The 19,715-nt window shown below is 47.6% G+C and overlaps 1 protein-coding gene across 24 annotated transcripts in view; it reads left to right on the top strand.

Annotated features, from left to right (window-relative positions):
• SORBS1 (sorbin and SH3 domain containing 1) overlaps window positions 1-19,715 on the top strand; it is a 237,109-nt gene that overhangs the window by 206,571 nt on the left and 10,823 nt on the right. For 23 of the 24 annotated variants that reach the window (XM_060034413.1, XM_060034417.1, XM_060034408.1 and 20 more), the window contains 5 exons: window positions 335-502; window positions 4,443-4,489; window positions 8,149-8,263; window positions 8,406-8,531; window positions 10,022-10,216. In XM_060034413.1, the coding sequence (XP_059890396.1) occupies window positions 335-502; window positions 4,443-4,489; window positions 8,149-8,263; window positions 8,406-8,531; window positions 10,022-10,216 (651 nt within the window). Of the gene's footprint in view, window positions 1-334; window positions 503-4,442; window positions 4,490-8,148; window positions 8,264-8,405; window positions 8,532-10,021; window positions 10,217-11,796; window positions 12,571-19,715 lie in introns of all 24 variants that reach the window. The other variant, XM_060034429.1, reaches the window with a different exon arrangement.

Genomic DNA, 19,715 nt, shown 5'->3' on the forward strand with positions numbered 1-19,715 from the left:
GACGGACCCCCTGGATGCCCTGGCCGCCTTGTGCCAGGAGGCAGGAGGCTTTTGGCTGAGCTGGGAGATAGTCTGCAGACAGCGTAACCGTATGGGACCCAGCGTTCCCCGCAGCCCAGTGCTCCCCCGGTTTCTCCCCGCAGCGCTGTCTCCTCCCTACACAGAGCGCACGTGGGTGGGTACAGCGGGAACCTTGCAGTTGCGGCCATAAAGCCCCCCCAACATGTTTCCTCCCTATTGACCCAGCACCTTTTTCCTTAGTTGTTTTTGTTGGCAGTTTTCCAATACCCTGGACCAGATGATTCACAGCCCATTTTATGCAATTTCATGGCAGAAACTTTTAGCGGACCAGAGACGACTTAAGCGTGAGCAAGAAGAAGCCGATATTGCAGCTCGACGCCACACGGGCGTCATTCCGACGCACCATCAATTTATCACTAATGAGCGCTTTGGGGACCTCCTCAATATAGACGATACAGCAAAAAGGAAATCTGGGTCAGAGGTCTGTTTTGGTCACCTCGATCTGCTGCTTGACCCAAAGCAATATTTGCCTTCCCTCGGCATTGCCCTCTGTAGGCCAAATTACCTCTCCAGACAGCATCTGTCATCCTGGCTTCCCTTAGGCTTGCTTTGGCTCTTCTCTGGCTGGTCGGTGGACATGATTCCCATCATGTCCTGTGCTCTGTATGTCCAAGCATGCCTGGCTGCGGGACCGGGATCTGCTGGCGCACAACCTGAATGCATGCCTTAGAGCATCGGCTGCCTTCATGAGTCTGGTCTTCTCCATCTGCATTTTATCATGAGACTGTGTTGCCTGTGCACTTTGCTTAGAAACCTGTACCTTAGTTCATATGCATTAGTAGCTATGGTGTGGACAATTACGAGGTTCTTCTTTGAAAAGATGGTTTAGTGAAACTTGTATTACATGCAATACAGCCACTTGGTATCCTATGATGATTTAATTGACTGAAGTGTTCAGTAGAGCTGAAACCTCACTGAGGAATTTTGAAAGCCAAACCGTTTTTGCAGTTAGGGTAAGCCATGGAGGGTAAGAGCTCTCTGAGAGAGATCTCCTTTGTTGCCTTAATTTTGACGTCTCTCAGCTGAAATTATGAAACTTCATATTATACAAGGAACAAAGAAGTACAAGCCTTTGAAGTGATTTTATCCAGGCCTTGGCCTCCTGCGTGAAGGTCAACATATTGAAATTCTTGTGCTGGCCAAACGCCGCAGCTTGCATCAGCGTTTGTTTGGCCACGTGATCTTTAAGTAGCCCTGCTGAAGATTAGCTCCTTTCAGGGAAGCCTGTGTGCCTGGGGCTTGGGGAGGATTGGGGAAATGGGGCAGTGACACCAAAGTATATACAGTTGTATAATCGTTCAGTGTAATAGCCAATTAAATACTCATGTCTCTATCTTTTGAGTGACAGAGGCACCACTGGCTGTTCATCAAATGGTTTGGGTTTTGTTGTTTTTTTTTAAAAGAAATAGAAGGTGACTGTAACAAAGAGAGAAAAGAGGGAACCAGACTAGAAGAAGGAAAGCTGGGGAGGGGAAAGAGACTCTAAGGTGATAGAGAAAAATAAAATGTAATAAGGGGAGGCAGAAATTAGCAGGAGTTACTCAGATGCAAGTGAAGGACAACTGCCAGCCCTCAGCATTCCAGCTCCTGAATACCACCCTGTTCTGAAGGCTCTAGTGATGGGTTATCCTCATTCCCAGGCCTACCTGGTTGTGAGTGATGGAGAAGATGGGAACATGCAAAGGCACCCTAGGGCTGCCTAACCCACGTGTAGATAATACATGCAAATGAAATGCAACCAGGGCACAATAACCATGGACAGAGGCAGGCAAACTCTGCCTAACCTGCCTTGCCTCCCTTCTAGAGCAGAGGTTCTCAAACTTAAGTGTGTCACAATCCCCTAGACGCTTGTTAAAATACAGGTTGCTGGGCCCTATCCACCAAGTTTCTGATTCTGGGGTGGAGCCTGAGAATTTGCATTTCTGAGCAGTTCAGGGGCCACATTTTGAGAATCACTGCCCTAGATGTCGACTGACAGACATGGGACAATAAAGACCAATGAGTCCCAGGTACACCAGGCTATGTAGATGTACTTCTGTACCATTCAGTAGAATTTGGATGACCACTAATTTGCCCAGAACCCTGTGAGGGGATAGAAACAAGACTCAGACTGTGCCCTTGGGAAGCTGGCAGTCTAGTGGAAGAGGCACCCTCGGAACAGTTACCTCTGTTGTAATAAGTAACACAATGCCTTGGGAACCAGAGGAGGAAAAGATCGATTCAGCCTCAGGAGGATGGAGGAAGATAAAGAAGGAGATGATGCTTTGTATAGGCAATATGACTCATATAATATGTCTTAAGAGTTCAGTGGAATCAGTGTTTCTCAATCTTGAATAATGTATGGATTCCCTTTGATGAAAAAAAATTTTCACCAACCCGATTGGGTTGACCTAAGCCAATTTACAAATTAAATAGTAAACTGTACACATATACAATTTTTATTTAATAATTATAAATTTAATTGAGAACTGATTAATATTCATGTCCCTGTCTTTTGAGTGACAGAGGCACCACTGGCTATTCATCAAATGGTTGGATTTTATTAATTTAATTGATGGTTGATATAATTTTGCCTGAACTCAGTTGCCACTCAGAGTGTGAATATCGTGCTGTTTTGGTATAAATTTTTTTAAAGTTCATACAGCTTTACAGCTGGCTGTCAACCAGCCCCCCCGCCCCCCACTTTTTAAAATTGGAATCACTGAAATTTTTGTGCTTAAAACGTTGGTCATTTGGCTTTCTCTTGTGAACTTGTCGTTTATCATTAACTCCACATTTGTTCTTATTTGCTTACAACTGTTGAATTATGCTCTTTGGTCACAGGCAGGCATTGAAATCTGTGACATTGATTATAAGGTCGTCATTCAGTTGACTTCTAATATGTATGGCAGATAGATGGAAACATCACATGAAAACGCAAAATTAAAAAAAATTCCTGTGGAGAATCCATGGCCTTAAAGAAGATCCCTGTAAGACCCCAGCTTGAGGAACCTGGAAATATGGGGCATTTCACTAAGGGATCAGGATCTAAAACTAAGCTTCATGAAGCTTCTAAAACCATTTTTTTCCTCACATAGAGTCTCCCATTTTCCCCCTCTGCTTTGTCCATGCCTTCTAATATTGAAGAGGAAGTATGTAATTTAATTTTCATCGCATTGTTTCCCTATACCAGAAAGTTATAGCAGTTGAAAAGGTTGGAGCTGCTCATGGCTGGGGCAGCATTATACTGGCAGCTGTAAACCGCTTGCTCTCATGATTTCTCCCCTCTATCTTTCTTCTTTTTAAAAAAATTCCCCACTTTTACTGGTGGGGAAGAAAGATGTACAAATAAACATGGTAAGTAAAAGGGAACCTTTTGCTCTCTTTGTTGGAATTGGAGATGAGGAAATTCCAGACAGAGAAGGGGTGTCTAGACAAGGTGCAGCAAGTAGATTTGCCTGACTGGGACAGGAAAAGTGTCATAGGAGATAAAGGCGGTTAGGTATGAGTGGGGAGAAATGACCCAAAGGCCTTAACCCACCTCAGGAATTGAGAGTTGATCTGAGGCACAGTTGAGAGACTGGGCCAACTTCAAAGCAAGGAAGAGATGTGATGGAGGTATTTGAGGAATGTTATTTGTGCTCCTGAGTGACAGTAGATTAGAGTGAAGAGAACTGAAGTCAAAGGAAGCTCTGTGCCTGTGGGAAATAGAGGTCAGACCTGAGTGGGGTTGTGGAAGGGACGGAGGGAGGGTTGGCGTGACTTAATGACAGGCTCGATGAGAAAGTGGAGATGGGGGCTGTGGATGACTTCCAGTCTTGGGGGGTCTAGGAGGAGAGGGCTACCTAACAAGAATGGAAGCCTTGAAGGAAGAGCATGAGCTCAGGGCTCGCTTTATCTGGCTTTTTTGGATGATTTCACAGACCTGGAGAAATATGTGGAGTTGGAGGTGATGCGAGAAGTCACTCAGGGTTCATTTACTTGCAGGTCATAATTTAAGTCAGGTAAAGAGAACATGTTCCCCAAAGACTAAGACAGTTAGATAAGGAATGTCTCAGGACTTCTGGCTGGGGTTTGTCTGTTTGTTTTTTAAATAGTGGTGTCAGCCTCGGGGACCAGCATTTCAACTTTAGGACTTTTCTAACCATCTCTTCCCCACATCTGCCCCTCCGTAGGGAGATCCTCACGCGTGGCATAACTGATTGAACGTCCATGTAGTGCTCTGCTAAGGTCAGACAAGTAGATTTCTGCCCAGATTTCGACACCAGAGTAAACTGGTTAGGGTGGATTTTTCTGCTTTGCTTTCCGGAAACTTGTAAACGTGTGTCCTTTTCATTATGCATAAATTGTGATTTTAACTTGTCACTGTTTCCTGTGTTTAGATGAGACCTGCCAGAGCCAAGTTTGACTTTAAAGCTCAGACGCTAAAGTAAGTGCCACCAGTCATATTCATTTATTTTAACTGCTTTGAAGCACAGACGTGCACTCATAGAGAAGAGTGGGAGAAAATAACAACAGTAAGAAACAGGGGTTTTTAGATTGTACTATGTGCAAGCACCATTCAAAGTACTTTACGTATGTTAACTCATTCATCCCTCATTGGAACCCTGTGGGGTTGGCGCTATTGTTATTTCCCTTGTAGTAATGGGGAAACCAAGGTTCTGCAAGGTTAAGGAACTTGCCCAAGCTGGTCAGTGATGGAGTTGGGATTCAAATCCAGGTAGCCTGGTGCCAGAGCCTGGGCTCTCAGCTCTGTGCTGCTCTGCTACCTCCTATGTGGGGACTCAGTTTGCTTCATTAAGTGGTGGCTTGATCTGACTTTCTCTACGGAAGGAACCAGAACCAGTCTCTAGGAAGATAACTTTGCCAGTTTTGCTGCAACATCCCGAGAGATTAAAGGCTTATGTGAACCCACAGGAGACCAGCATTTCTCTAAGTATGTTCCTTAGAGTGCTGGCTCTGTAAATATTTCTCAAATAGTGTTCCATCTTAGAAATGAGTCTGGGAACCACTGCCTCCTATGTCTGTACCTCCTGCCCCTCCTTGAAGAGAGACTTTGCTATTGACATATCAACGGCTCTCTAGAAGTTTTTCAATAAAGAAACCTAATTAGCTGATTTAGCCAATGTTACCTAAGTTTAGACGACCAGAAAACCTTTCCATTTTCCGTAGAATGAAATGTGAGAAATGACTGGGTTCCTAGAGGAACTTGCTCACTTCATATTAATTATGGATTAAAACGGGTTGTGAGTTTTCATTGGCAGCAGTGAACAGCAGCCATCCTGCTGTCCTGGTGATGAAAGGGGAAGGAAAGCCCTCCATCCTTGGACGCTGGAAAACGCTGTATGGAGGCTGCTCAGCTGTGGTTCCGATCTCCTCCAACACAAAATGAGTGACTAGCCTACTGTTTCCAGAACCTAGGCACAAATCTGGTGCATTTGGCTTTGCTTGTAATTACTCCAGTGCTTTAGCTTGTCACCTAATGAGAGGTGGTGGCATAATGTGCTGGGTTGATTATGGACTCTAGAGTCAGGAAGTCCTGGGTTTGAATCCCGACTGTGCCACTTACTGCCTCTGATCATGGGCAAATCACCAACCTCTCCACCTCAAATTTCCTCATCTGTAAAATGGGCATAAAAATGCCTCTCTTAAAAAAAAATGCCTCTCTTGCAGGGCAGCCAAGGTAATACTTGTAAGATATGTTGCATAGTGTAGCAAAAGTGTCCCCCTCCTTTTTTTAAACCAGAGACCTCTGGTTATAAAATATATATACATATAGTTATGTAAATTAATTTTTTAGTTTAATCAAGAAGTACCTTTTCCTCTTTTTTCTTTGAATTGAGAAAGTTCCATGTAATCATTGAACGGTATTGTGATATTACATTTAGCTAGATTTCATTTAAAAATCCTCACAGATAGAACAGGTGAGAAGGCTAAGATAGACAGAACTCATCACCATTTACCAACGTTGCTCATGCTGGGACAGGGCTCCTTCCTCCTGACCCAGTGCTTTCATTGTACCACGTTGCCTCCCAAGAAAAGTTAATAATACTTTTTAAAGAGAAAACAAAAGATCCATAGACTTGAATATTTTAAAACATCTCCAGTCACTGGGTTCTGTTTTCCTCCATAGTATGTTACTCAAAAAAGTGTTCTGTGGGAGCACTCGTTTCAACCAAGTTAAACAGGTTTCTGTCCCACAGGACTTTCTCCAAGCTTCCACTGTGCTAACGTACATGGTGACACTCCAGAAAAGATCTAAAGTACATCATATTATTTCCCAAACCTTGTTATTACCAGACCTTGCCATGTGCCTAAGTGACCTGCAAGTCACTTAGGGTGGCAGAGCTTGGAGCCTGCAGATCTCCAGCAGGGGTGGATATTCTGAGGGTTCTGCTCATCTGTGTGCCCATAGTTGGGAGTAAATGGAGGGGAGGATTCAGAACTCCCCCAGGGAGGGCTATGGCAAGAATTTGGCCAAAGACCTTCTTTCTTCCAGAGACAAATGCCCCGGATCCCCTTCACAGGCCTCTTTAGGGTTAGAATCCTGCCTACCAGTGCAAGACCCACACAGGCTGCCTTGTTCTCTCATCCAGCACAGTGCTGACTTTGTGTGAGGTTTTCCAGATGTGCCCCTTTGTTTAGCCAGCATCCCTCACGTACCGTGGGACTTCCTGGCACACTGCAAAGCAGGCACACCCCGTCCAAATTGCAGTCAGAGTCCTGTCTTTCCATGCTGTTGGTTTGAGGCAAATGGAAAAGATCTAGTCATTTTTTCTTTTTTTTTGGCTGCGTTGGGTCTTTGTTGCTGCGCACGGGCTTTCTCTAGTTGCGGCGAGCGGGGGCTACTCTTCGTTGCGGTGCGCGGGCTTCTCCTTGCAGTGGCTTCTCTTGTGGAGCACGGGCTCTAGGCGTGCAGGCTTCAGTAGCTGTGGCACTCGGGCTCAGTAGTTATGGCTTGCAGGTTCTAGAGCGCAGGCTCAGTAGTTATGACGCACGGGCTTAGGTGCTCCATGGCATGTGGGATCTTCCTGGACCAGGGCTCAAACCTGTGTCCTCTGCATTGGCAGGCAGATTCTTAACCACTGCGCCACCAGGGAAGCCCCCTTTTTTTTTTTTTAATGCAAGAAAATTTCAAGGTACAGTTTTTGTGTTGCTTAAAATTTATCTTTCTCTCTCAGTTTTTAAAATGGAGTCCTGGTTAGCGGTTAACATATTATTGAGGCAAACAAAGGGATATATATGGAAAAGTTGAAAAGGGGCAGGAAGACCATTTGAAGGAAAATCCACTTTTCCTTCCAAGATCCCTTTTCCATGTTGAAAAGAAAGTGAATTAACATTTACTGAGTGTTAACTATGTAACAGGCACCGTGCTAGGTGTTTTATTTGTAGTTTGTTGCTGAATTCTCCACCAACTCTGAGTTAGCTCCTGTTTTCAGATAAAGAAAGTATCTCAGAGAGATTAAATATCTTGCCCAAGGTACCAGAGCTGGTAAATGGTATAACTGGGTTTTGAACCCAGATCTGCCTAATATCAGAGCGTTTCTACTGCATGATGATGGATGGATGGATGAATGGGTAATGAAATGAGTGGTGGATGAATGGCTAAACGAACAGAATGATAAAAGGATATCCGTATGTCACAATTTGACGGTAATTTAAATGTCATGGGTAATGAAGGCATGCATTTCTAGGGCATAGAAGAGGGTAGTGAAAGTATCTAGAAGGAAACATTTTTCATTAATGAACAGCAGCTAAGACTGCTGGGTGCATCACTGTGTGTTGCATAAATATTCTGAGCATAAGACAGCATTGACAAAAAATACATTGGGGAAACCACAACAAACTAATAAGGTGTCTGGGCACTTGTCAGTTTGAAAGTTAACCTTCATCCCACAAGACTGGAAAAATGCCGAATGTGCTGCAGTTTCCTGAATAGTGGAGTCGTCGCATCCACATATGGAGCCGCCTCTTCTGTCACTTGTCCCCTTTGACCTCACTCGAAGTCTCCTTTTGCTAAAACAAGGAGCATCTTAGTCTTACACACATTGGGACATCTGATAAGATGCTGTGACCCTCTGTCCACAGGGAGCTTCCTCTGCAGAAGGGAGACGTCGTGTACATTTATAAGCAGATCGATCAGAACTGGTATGAAGGAGAGCACCACGGCCGGGTGGGAATCTTCCCCCGCACCTACATTGAGGTACTCTGGCTCTTTCTCTTTCTAAGGAAAAGCCTGGTCGTGCCCAAAGCACAATTCATTTAACTTGTGTTTCGTTTCCTCCTTTCACTTCTCTGCTTTCTTCTCTTTTCCATTCTCCTTCGCCTCCTTTTTCCTTTCTCAGCTTCTTCCTCCTGCTGAGAAGGCTCAGCCCAAAAAGCTGGCACCAGTGCAGGTTCTGGAATACGGCGAAGCTATCGCCAAGTTTAACTTTAATGGTGATACCCAAGTAGAGATGTCCTTCAGAAAGGTAAGCTGCCCTCTCATCCCACGCCAGGGGGCCCCGCTGGGTGGCGCTGTCATCGTGGGGATGGGGCACTGCAGCGGCGGCCACTGTGGTGAGGCTGCCGTGCCCCCAAGCTCCGTGCCCCATCAAGGATTGCACAGAGGGCAGTTGCAGGGTTTCTGCCGTGAAGTATTAAAAAAACAAACCCTGCATTGAGTTCACTAATGAACGGCCCATGAATTCTCACAGACCTACCTCTTTTGTAAACCGTATTCAGTGTTTATCGAGCACCTAGTAATGTGAGAAGTGCTGTGTTGGTAACTAGGTGGTACAACATTAATGTGGAGAAAAGGAAGTCCAGGAAGTTTGAAAAACTTTGAAGCCAAGAGTCATAGGTTATCAGCTGTGTGGCTTTGGGGGAGTTAAATAATTGTTCAGAGCTGCGATTTTTTATATGTAAAATGAAGATAAATGGCCCCCTTCCAGAGCGGCTGTGAGAGGATTTAATGAAACAGCCTCAGTGAAGCCCCCAGTGTGACACGTGGCATCTAGTTGGGGCTCACTGAGCAGGAGATGACACTGTTATCATTGCCTTCAAGGCGCTCATGCTTATTTTGAACACAGTTAAGCTGTGCAGAGACACTGTCCTTCCCACGAATTCAGACGCTGTCTTTACATGCCAAAATTCTCAACTGGCTGAAGGTATTAAAGTTACTAATTTTACTGAGGATTGAGGGACGTGAGCTTATGCCTGGAAAAAAATGAGCCAGCTTATAGAAAAAAGAAACACTGGAAGCAGCCTAATTGCCCTACGTCAGGAGACCAATAATTAAACCATTATATGTATGTACAATAGAACATCCTGCAGTGGGCCATTAAGCTGTGCACCGCCAGGAAAAATGTAGAATTCTATTTCTTGATAAAGAAGGAGGTTCACTGTATGTTATTGAGTATAAAAAAGCAAGCTGGAAAGGGGAATAGAGTGCGTATTCAGTTTTCATAAGAAAAAAGTATGTGCAAGTCTAATTCACATGGAATTATCTACACCAAAATATTAACAGTGGTTACCCCCAAGTGATAATATTATGGTAATGATTCTTTTCTGCCTCAGGTTTATGTTTTAATTTTTCTGTAATAATACAGGAAAAAATAAAATTACATAAAAAGAGAAAAAGAACCCCAAAAACCTTTACCTTAGAGAAGAAGATTCGATATCTGTCTGTTTTGCATTAGATGAGTCAAAAATACTACGTTTGCCTGTTAGCTTGAGAGAATGAGTCTGACCTTCTCCTTTACCAAAATATGTAAAGACCAAGCTTAACAGCCTCCAGGTATCTCTACTGCTGTTAACATCTCCGTCCCAGTGATAACTGATTCCATCCAGGTCTAGCAAAGAAGGTTTTTCTGAACAAAGAATGTAATAAATAATGCAGGAGAGCACGAGGTACAGGCAGGGGCCTCAGACGTGCCAAGGCCTGCTAGGACAAGGACCCTTGCCTTTCTGTGTCTTGCAGGGCGAGCGGATCACGCTGCTTCGACAGGTGGACGAGAACTGGTACGAAGGGAGGATCCCAGGGACGTCCCGGCAAGGCATCTTCCCCATCACCTATGTGGACGTGATCAAACGGCCGTTGGTGAAAAACCCCGTGGATTACATCGACCTGCCTTTCTCCTCCTCCCCAAGTCGTAGTGCCACTGCAAGCCCTCAGGTACCTAAGCTTCTCGCCACTGGTTTTCACACTCAGCACGACAAACCTCCGTGCTAATAGCACACAGCCCCTCGGGGGTGGTTCTGCAACACTGTGATTAAGAACCGTCTGCAGCAGTGCAGGGTTTGTTCTCATGTGTACAAATGGCATTTTTCAAGACCCTGGTGGGAGAAATACTATCTTGGGGAAAAGGAAGTGCTTAAGGTGATTGCTCTGGGGATAAGATGATTAGGGAGAGAGAAATAAGCGCCATTATCAGTTGGTCCAAAACTCTGTTCTGGGAGCATCCCTTCCTGGGTGAAGCTGGTTGTCTGGATACCACCACTGTCCCATGGCCAGTATGGTTCTCTTAGTCATCTTACTGGTCAAGATTGGCCTGTAGAAGACAAAGATTGAAAGAGAGAATTTCATGGGCTCATCCTCAGACATATAGACTGGATTCAGAGTGTTCTTTGCAATCAAGAACCGGGTTGGAAAAGGAACAGTGTCTCTGTCTGTACTGGGCTGAAAAGAAGTAGATTCATAGGCATAATAAGATCTTTGCTTGCCTGAACATTAATTGTGAACAAACTTGTTTTAAAATATAAATTATTCCAAACCCATCCCCACTTTCCCAAAGCCAAGAAAAAAATCAGACCTTGGGTTCAGGAGAGGCACAGTGGGGTGACTGCTTGTGAAATAGACTGACCATAAGTGGTAAGTTACAGGGAGTATGGCCAGAGAAATGAGAGCAGGACCTGGGGACACTTGGATGGTGCCTCTTTTCTCTCATCTTCTAATCATTTCCTCCTCTCCCACCTGCCACTGCTGACCCCAGGAGATGGTTCTTGGCAGGAAGCATGAGATGGGCTGACCCAGGGCTTCCTGCACAGCGAGATCCAGATCCTATGATCTCTCGAGGAGAGGGTGTGAGCCAGGCGCAGGGCGTTCTGCTTCGTCATAGCATGGGGAACTCAACTAGATTTTTCGCTTGACTGTAGCCAAGCACAACTATAAAACAAGATGACTACGATACTCATACTCCTCTCTGGAAGGCTCTCTGCTGAGCCCCCCTAGAGAGAATAAAAGCCCAAGAAGGGTCAGAGCAGTGGCAGGCCTTGTTAAACTTTTTTTTATTGAAGTCTAGTTGACATACAATGTTATATTAGTGTCAGGTGTACAGCACAGTGGTTCAACCAGGACACCTTTTTCTCCTCATGGCTCTGGGTCAAGGCTGCATTGGCAGAGGCGGTTGGGTGGGGTGCTTCCAGTGTGTCCCTTTACAAGTCTGATTCCACAGACCAGCCGGCACCGTCTGTTCCTGCCCTGATGGGACCCTTTCTCCCATCTCCATACCGCGTGCTTCTCCATCCTCCCCCCGCCTGCACACACCCGCGCATCCACACGCATGCACCCACATCCCAGTTTCTCTCCCAACCTAACCAGATGATTTCCTTTTTGGACACCAGAGTGTCCTGCTCTTCCTCTCCATTTCACTCCTCTCCATATAGCCCTTGTGATTATTTTCCCCTTTTCTTCTCTGTGCTGACACTTGTGCCTTTTGCTTCTTTTGTTTTCCTCTCTCTCCTTTTCTTTTGAAGTTTCCCGGTCACAGCAAGCTCATCACGCCAGCCCCCTCATCTCTGCCCCACGCCCACCGAGCCCTGTCCCCCGAGATGCACGCTGTCACCTCTGAGTGGATCTCGCTGACCGTAGGAGTCCCGAGCAGGCGGCCTCTGGCCCTGACCCCACCCTTGCCTCCTCTGCCAGAGGCTTCTGTCTATAGCCCTGAACCCCTGGCCTTGTGGGCGAGGCCCAGCTCCTCCCTTACCCTCAGCGTCCCCCGTTCGGGCTGGTCGGCCTGGGCCACCCCACGCTCAGCAGTCTCCCCGCTGGCCCTGCCTCCCCCACACAAAGCCTGCTCCCTGGCGCCCGGTTCCCAGACCTCCCTCCACGCCAGCGGAGATGGTGGTACCCACGTGCCACCTCCAGGGGTCCTCAAGGATAGCTTCTCCCAGCTGAGGCTTGGGCGTTCGGACAGGGTCATCTCGGAGCTTAGTGACGCCTTTAGCAGCCAGGGTGAGCGGCAGCCGTGGCGAGAAGGAAGTGGAGCACGTGAGAGGAAAGCAGACAGGGAGGCAGGTGAGAGATGCCCGGGTGGACCCGCCATCTCTAAGAAGAGCTGCCTGAGACCGTCAGACGTGGTCAGGTGTCTGAGCACCGAACAGAGACCCACAGAGCTCCACACCCCAGAGGAGAGCCGGCCCCGCCAGCCCCGGGGTAGCCCTTTCCCGGGAAGGGAGGCTGAGCCCTCAGAGCTGCAGAGAGGTGGCGAGCCGGCCGAGAGGAAGGCCGCTCGGACTGCCGCGAGCGAGGTAGGCCTGCAGCATGCCCGTGTGTGCCCGGGTGTCCTGGCCAGCAGGGTGGGCTCACCCCTGGCCGCGTGGACGCCCGTGAGAGCTGTTTGCTTTCTTGGGAACAAAAATATGACCCAGGAGGGAACGGAGGGGTTGTCCATTAAGGTGTCAGGGCTGGGACAGTGGAGGCAAAGGACAGTCTGTATCCTGGCCTCTCAAGGTGATTCAGAAGCGACCCCCACGTTGGGCACCTCCTGGGCTGGTGCAAAAGCCCACGAGGAGGCAGGCCTTCCTCCCGGCCCCGTCGTGCTGGGGGATGATCCTCCCACTGCCCAACACGGCCGAGAACACCAGGCTTCGGTGGGGCTCCGTGTGATTCGGTTTTGTGTGCGACACGCTTCGTTTCCGTAACCCACGGTGCTCTGCCTGCCAGCGCTCAGCCGTGTCAGGTCTTCGTCCTGTCTCGTGTTTGTGTGCGAGCTGACTTGTTCACTGAAGAGCAAATGCGTTTTGGTTCTGGGGGGAGTGGCCCCGTGCTGGGCTCCTTGAAAGGCAGGCCAGGGTTTTAGGTGACTGTCCCATTTTCTCTCCGGGTCAGCTATCCGGATTTGGGGGTTTGGACCAGGGCGGCCCTAGGGTGTTTTGAGGGCTGAAAATTTGGGGGCAGGGGGAGATGAACTTAGCAGTTGGATCACGGTTCTAATTTTGGCTATGTTGTTTACTACCCCAGAAGGCAAAGATTTGGGCAGCTTCTCTAAAGCAGCCAGGTTTGAATGCCTGCTCACCTCTACTGTCCAGTGACTTGGGAGTGAGTTACTTCCCCTCTCTGAGCTTCAGTTTCCTCATCCATAAAATGGAGATTGACACCTACCTCAGAGTCTGGTTGAGAGGATTCCACGAAGTGATGCATGTAAAGTGCTAAGCACAGGGGCTGGGAACGGAACATGTCAGCACTTTACAAATGGAAGCTATCCGCTTTGGGTGATGGAGAGCTGCTCCTGGAACTGAGAACATTCTAGAATGTTTTTCGAACCAGATAGAATTCTTGAAGATGTCTCCAAATCATTTATTATCTACTGTGCACAATGTCCATGATAGACGATGCTTGATCCTCAGACCTGCAATCCCAGTTTCCCTTTAAAGTGTCATTTACTCAACAAATAGTTGATTGAAGGCCTGTAGACACCAGCCTCTGGGCAGGATACAGGGGTTATCTCATCTCTGCCCTTGAGGAGCCTTATGTTTCAGTGAGTCTGACGGACACAGCAGTAGAGGTGTGCTTGGAGGCCGCAGGAGCCCAGCGGCCTAAAGCACAGGTGAGGCCAGACCTGCAGCCCCAGCCTGTGGCGGGGAGTGGGGCATCATTGCTGCAGGGAAGGACAGTGTGGGATAATGATAAATAACCAGGCTTAGCCTCCCCACTGGTTTTCTCCTGTGCAAAGTAGGAGTGGAACTCTGTCCCTCCCTCGAAGGGCAGTGTAAGGATTAAATGAGGTGGGTGTGGTGCCTGGCATGTGGGAAGGCTCCCTAAAGTGGATTGTGTGGGCCTGAGGAAAGAGAATACCTGGGGAGGGTTTTACCTGGCCCGGGAGCAGGTGCTCCTGGAAGGGGTGTTCTGTGAGGAAAGAAGGGTGTGTCTAATCAGGAATGAATAGTTCGCCGGGGGAGAGCGGGTGAAGTGGCTGGTTGAAAAGAAGTGAATGTCTCAACACAGGAACAATTCTGTAAATGTTCTAAGTCAGCGCCTGGGGCCTGGAGGCCTCGTTATGGTCAGCAGTGAGTCATTGCGGCCTGACGCCAGGACCCAGTGTGCACAGGAAGTGCGCATGGCGCTCGCTCGGGTGAGATTAGTGGTACGCGCTTCCCGCTTCCTAACGAGGAGAGGAGGGGGCTGGCAACACAGAAAGCCAGGCTTGTTGAAAACTGATTTGCCTTTCTTGGTGGGCTTCCAGACCCCAAGTGCACCGCTTCCTGTCCCCTCCCTTCCTCCTGCTTTCCCAGCACGAGCCCCTTCTCCACGGCACCCGTCTTGCTCCCTGTTGAGAGCTGGGGGTTGTGTGAAAAGGGCTCCTGCCCACACACTCCCTCCCAAGCCCCTTTGCCTTCCCCTCCTGGCACTGGGAGCAGGATGGCAACCCGGGAAATGAGGTCCTGCAAAAGAAGCTTTCTGCCTCTTGAGGGCCTCTTTGGATGACAGAGCTAAAGATGGGAAGGGCTTGAATGACAGGTATTCTCTGGTGATCCAGTCACAAGATGTGATCTCAGGCTGTGTCACTTATTTGAATAAATGCATTCCAGACCAGTCTGCGTTATCAGGAGAACTGCCAGCCACGCTTGTCCTTGCGGTAAACCAGTAGTTCAATTTTGTTATCACTGTTGGGAAGCTAGGTTGAGCATCTGACCCATAAGTCGAGGGAATTTAACCTGAGAGCATGAAAAGACATTGGGAAGTGTTATGACCATTGCCTCTCCCATTCTAGCATCTAGGATGTTCTAGGCACTGTGCTAAGTGCTGCAAGAGGCACAGAGGAGTGAACATCGTCAGGGGCTCCCCTTTGCTCTCAGGAAAGTCTCTCCTCCTTCATGGGCTTAGGAAGGCCCCATGTGATCGGGCCCCTTAGACAGCAAGCCAGCCTCACCTTCCAAAGCCTCCCTTGCTTTGTATGTCTGGGAAATTCCCACCTGTCCTTCACTTTTCCACTTAGATGTTGCTCCTTCCAGGAAGCCTTTCCTGACAACTTTTCCCTCCCCCTGCAAGACTAGATTAAATGCTGGACTTTGTGCTTTCACAGCTCCCTGCACCTGACCTAAGGGGCACTTATCAGCTCTATTGTATTCGTCCCTTTGTTTGTCACCATTAGAGCATAAGGGACCAGAACCCCTGAGATATGGAAGGCACTCAATGAATATTTTTTGAGTGAAAGAAAGAATACAATATGACTGACCCCAACTAAAGGAGTGTATGAGCTCCACTGGGGGGATGAGACATGTTCACAATTGTAACGCAGACAGGGAAGTAGGGTCACAAACAGTTCGCTCTGAGAGTTCAAGATGGGAAGAAATAATAAGCGGCAGGAAGAGGAAGATGGAAAGACTTTAAGAGAAAAGCGGCTTTTGATCTGGGGCTTAAAGAACTGGGGGTTTTATGATAGGTGAACAGCAGGAGGGCGGCATTCAAGGCGAGCAAATAGCCCAGCCAAGCCCCAGGAGTAGGAACGTGAGAGGAGGGAGGGGAGTCGTGAGTTCCTGGTTTCACTGACGCTTCCGCAGGTGGACAGAAGGGGCTGGGAGCCGAGCTTGGAGGGCTGATTGGTGCCTCTTGTGGATACTGGTCAGCACCTTCTCCCAGTGTGTCTGGTCATCTTCCTCAAGTCCTGTGACCCTTGCTAATTGCTCATCAGCATTCCCTAATTGTGTTAGTCCCTGCTTTGCTGCTTTCCTTCTCCTGAGTCACCTGTCCAGCCCAGCCCACTGCCCCCATCTCTGCAGCTGTGAAAGGGTTTGACTTTTCACTCCTTTGAAGACTCCCAAGCTGATGAGACATTGGGTTGGTTGCTCGTGGTGTTCTCTGAACAGCAGAAAGGGGTGAATGAGAGGTAGGGGGCGTTTAGGGGAAGCGGGATCGTTGGGAAGGGTGCTGCACTGCAGGTCAGGATTCCTGGGCTCTGGCTCCCGCTTTGCCATGAGCCTGCTGTGTGTCTTTGGGTGAATCACTTCCTTTCTCTGGCAGCTTCCTCATCCATAAACAAAAGATTCAGACAAAGATAACTTCCTGTTAGCTTTGATATTCTATGATCAGCTAAAAATCCTGTGAATTTCAGTTACAAGGAGAGAGAAGAACAAATACAAAATTTTAAGGAGGGGGTTTATGATAGACCTGTGGACTTTCACAACAGAAAAACAAAAGCTTTCCCTTTTCTTTTTCGAGGGACAACTTAACCAATTGGACAAAGACATACACACAAACACATCCAAAATGCCCAAGAGTTCAGAATTATCAACCAAGTTCTTGGATCTTGTTGCGTGTAAATTTTGGCCAAGAAGGTTTAGGACAATTGGTCAAGAAAGTGAAGGGGAATATCATCTGGGAGATCTCCACCATTAGCATCATCAAATATTTTCTGAGCTTTCCCCAAGATAGCACTGTTTGCAGACTGGCATCCAGACTTTGTTGTTAAGAGCTCCTACAACTGAGTGAGAGATCCTCACAGAATTTCTGAATTTAAAAGAATCTTTAAGTATCATCTACTCCAGTGACTCATAACTTTTTCTGGATCACAGAACCTTTGAGAACCTGAGGTTAGCTGAGGACTCTAGGCCAGTTGTTTGGGAAAGAGGGTGGCACACATACAATTTTGCATAAAGTTTTAGGAGATTCACACCTGAATCATTCTGAGAGCTCCCTAGGAGTCCACAGACCCCCTCGCCCAGGTTGTGAACCCCCAGTCTACTCTACTTTTACAATGACAGCACTGAGGGCTGAGAAAAGTGACAAAACCTATGTGATGTCAGTTTGGGTCCTAAAGAGGAGAAAGCCAATCAAACGGTAAAATCTGAGGGCATCACGTTTAAATAAAAGTATTCAGGAAAGCTCTGTGTCTTCAAAGCATCTGAGAAGCATAAGAACAAACTACAGCCTTAGAGAAAGGAGAGGAGAGAGGGAAAGATGACAGGAAGATGTGCTTTGGTGAACTCAGAGGGAACATCCCTTACCGCATGGAAACTAGGTTAGTTCCCAGAAAGGTAAGAACAAAGGCATAGGCCCTCTTTGAGCATGGAAATCAGAAGTAGAAGGGAAAGCATGTGATGCAACTTACAAGAACAAAAAGAAAATAAGAAATGTTAAAATACCCACCTAATAAGGGGAAACATTTTCCTTTGACTCACTCAGAAGGGAAACCTCTCAATATATACAGAGGGTGTTCAACAGTGTACCGGATGGAGAGACATTGGCTGCAGTTCTTAGAAAAATGATCAGCAGGTATGCGCTCAACACCTAAGGTGCAGGGAACCTGCAGTTGCAGTGTCCACCCCTACAAAGGTGTTAGGAGAAATGGAGGATTGCAGTAGAAACGCTCATGCCAGCTGCAGAGTACGGGGCGACTTAAGGTGGTCTCTTGATGGGCACCTCCCTCAGCTATTCTGACGTCTTCCCCTCTGGCAGAGCACAGCCCGGCAGATCAGGGTGTGTTGGGAGGGCAGGGAACTTGGAGTCAGAGAGAATGGGGTTCCAATCCTGGCGCTTCAATTCCCAACTCTGACATGTTGGGTCTTAGTTTTGTAAGATGAGGTAAATACTGATTGCCTTATTGAGTTATTATGAGGATGAAATGAGGTTTCCTGGAGATGAATGAACCTAGCACAGAGCAAGTAGCTGGGACTCGATAAATACTTGCTGACAGGGAAAAGAAACAAAAGTAGTTTATTTTATCCTCCTTACTCCATTCCACCTAGGAGAGGAAGATGGGGTTGGGGGACACAAGAAAGTAGAAGGTGGAAGAATTCTTTTACTTTGGTTATACAAATCCAGACTTTAGAACATTTAGAATTTGCACTCTGTAAATCAGTGCTTCTCGTTATTCTCTCTCACCTTGAGTACAAAGGCATCCTCTTGGAAAGCTTTTGGTTCCTTCATACTTGGATACATATTTGCCATCACTCATCTGATTGTTTTGGGAAAGAAACATACCCCGCCACAGACTATGAGAAGGCTGAGCGTGTTAAGTTCAGTGCTGTCATCAGATTCACGTCACAACAACGCCGATGTGTTGTCTGTGGACTGATCTGCAAGGAGATTGAGTCTAGGCGGTAAGCAGTTGAACTAATTGGTGGTAATTAGTTTTATACGTAAGCTGGGATCTTTTTCTTAATAAATGCAAGAGGAAAACTCAGTGGAGTCAGACTGTTCTGCAGGACCTGCGGAGGTTTCCTAGAGCCGAAAGCCAGGAGCCTGTCTTTCAGGTCTTCTAACTGCTCTGGCAGAGTTTGCCTGCGGTCTTCCAGGAGCTGCACCTCTCCCTCTACCATCCGGGCAGCTCCTCGCCTCCCACACTGCCAGAGGTGAGCTCTCCAGCCACCCGGAGGCGACTGTCCAGTGGGCAGTGAGTGGAGTGCTGGCCCCCTTAAGCCAGGTCAGCCTTGCCCAGCCCTGGTTCTCAATTCATAGGACGAGCACAGTCTAATGACTACATTAGAACTTTAGAGCCAAAAAAGATGTTTATGTAAATCATGCCCAAGCCTCTTATTTTCCTAAGAACTTGAAATCCAAAGAAGTTAAGCATTTTGCTCAAAAATCAATAAATTACTGGGAGACCCTGTCCTGGAACCCAGTTTCCTCCCTCCCAGTCCAGTGTCCCCTGGGAGGACAGTGTGGGTCACCAGAGAGGTGAGGTCTGAGGAGAGGAGATTCGGGGTATGTGATGAGCAGAGGCACGCCATCTCTGAGAGACGCACGCAGGTTGGGAGAGCAGAGACTCCTGCCGCTTCTAGAGGGGCTCTTCTAGAGGGACCACGTGGAGGTGGAGTCCTCTGCCCTGTCCACGTCACCAGGACTTCCTGATGGCCTCTAGCCTGGGGACATTTTATTTTGGGCTTCAAGGCTTTGGCACACGCCCAGAGCTGGAAGAGAATGCTTAGTAACTCATAGGAGCACCAGGTGTTTTTTGTGGATCCAGAGGGATTAACAGCCCCAGGGATGCAGGGTCAGATTTCTGAGGGACCGCTGTGAACTGAAGGTAGAAAGGCAGCAGGGCCACAGAGCAAGGACACATGAAGGGCTGCTCACTCGGAAGAATGAAACAAAAGCTCCAGGCCAGGAGGGCCGACTTGTGTTTCTGTGTGCAAATATGGAAGAAAAGCTGTTTCTGGATCAGCAACTATCACCTGCTTACTGTTGATCCGGGAGGGCAGTGCAGTGGGGCGGGGCGGGGGGTGCTGGTGGCTGTTTTCCTAAACATGTGAAAAACTGGAATGTATTTCCAAGAGTCTGAAGTGTACTTAGCATGAGATAATAGTCCCTTTATCCCCAGCCCTGGCTGAGGTCCTGGTTAGAACTTTGTCCACTTTTAGGCTTAAAGAAGGGTGTACACTAAGACCCGGGACGGTTTGGCAGCATCACTGGCCAGCAGAAATATGACGTGAGTCACGTACGTAATTTAAAATTT

This window comes from Delphinus delphis, chromosome 16 (genome assembly GCF_949987515.2).
Source record: "Delphinus delphis chromosome 16, mDelDel1.2, whole genome shotgun sequence".
Taxonomy (NCBI): domain Eukaryota; kingdom Metazoa; phylum Chordata; class Mammalia; order Artiodactyla; family Delphinidae; genus Delphinus; species Delphinus delphis.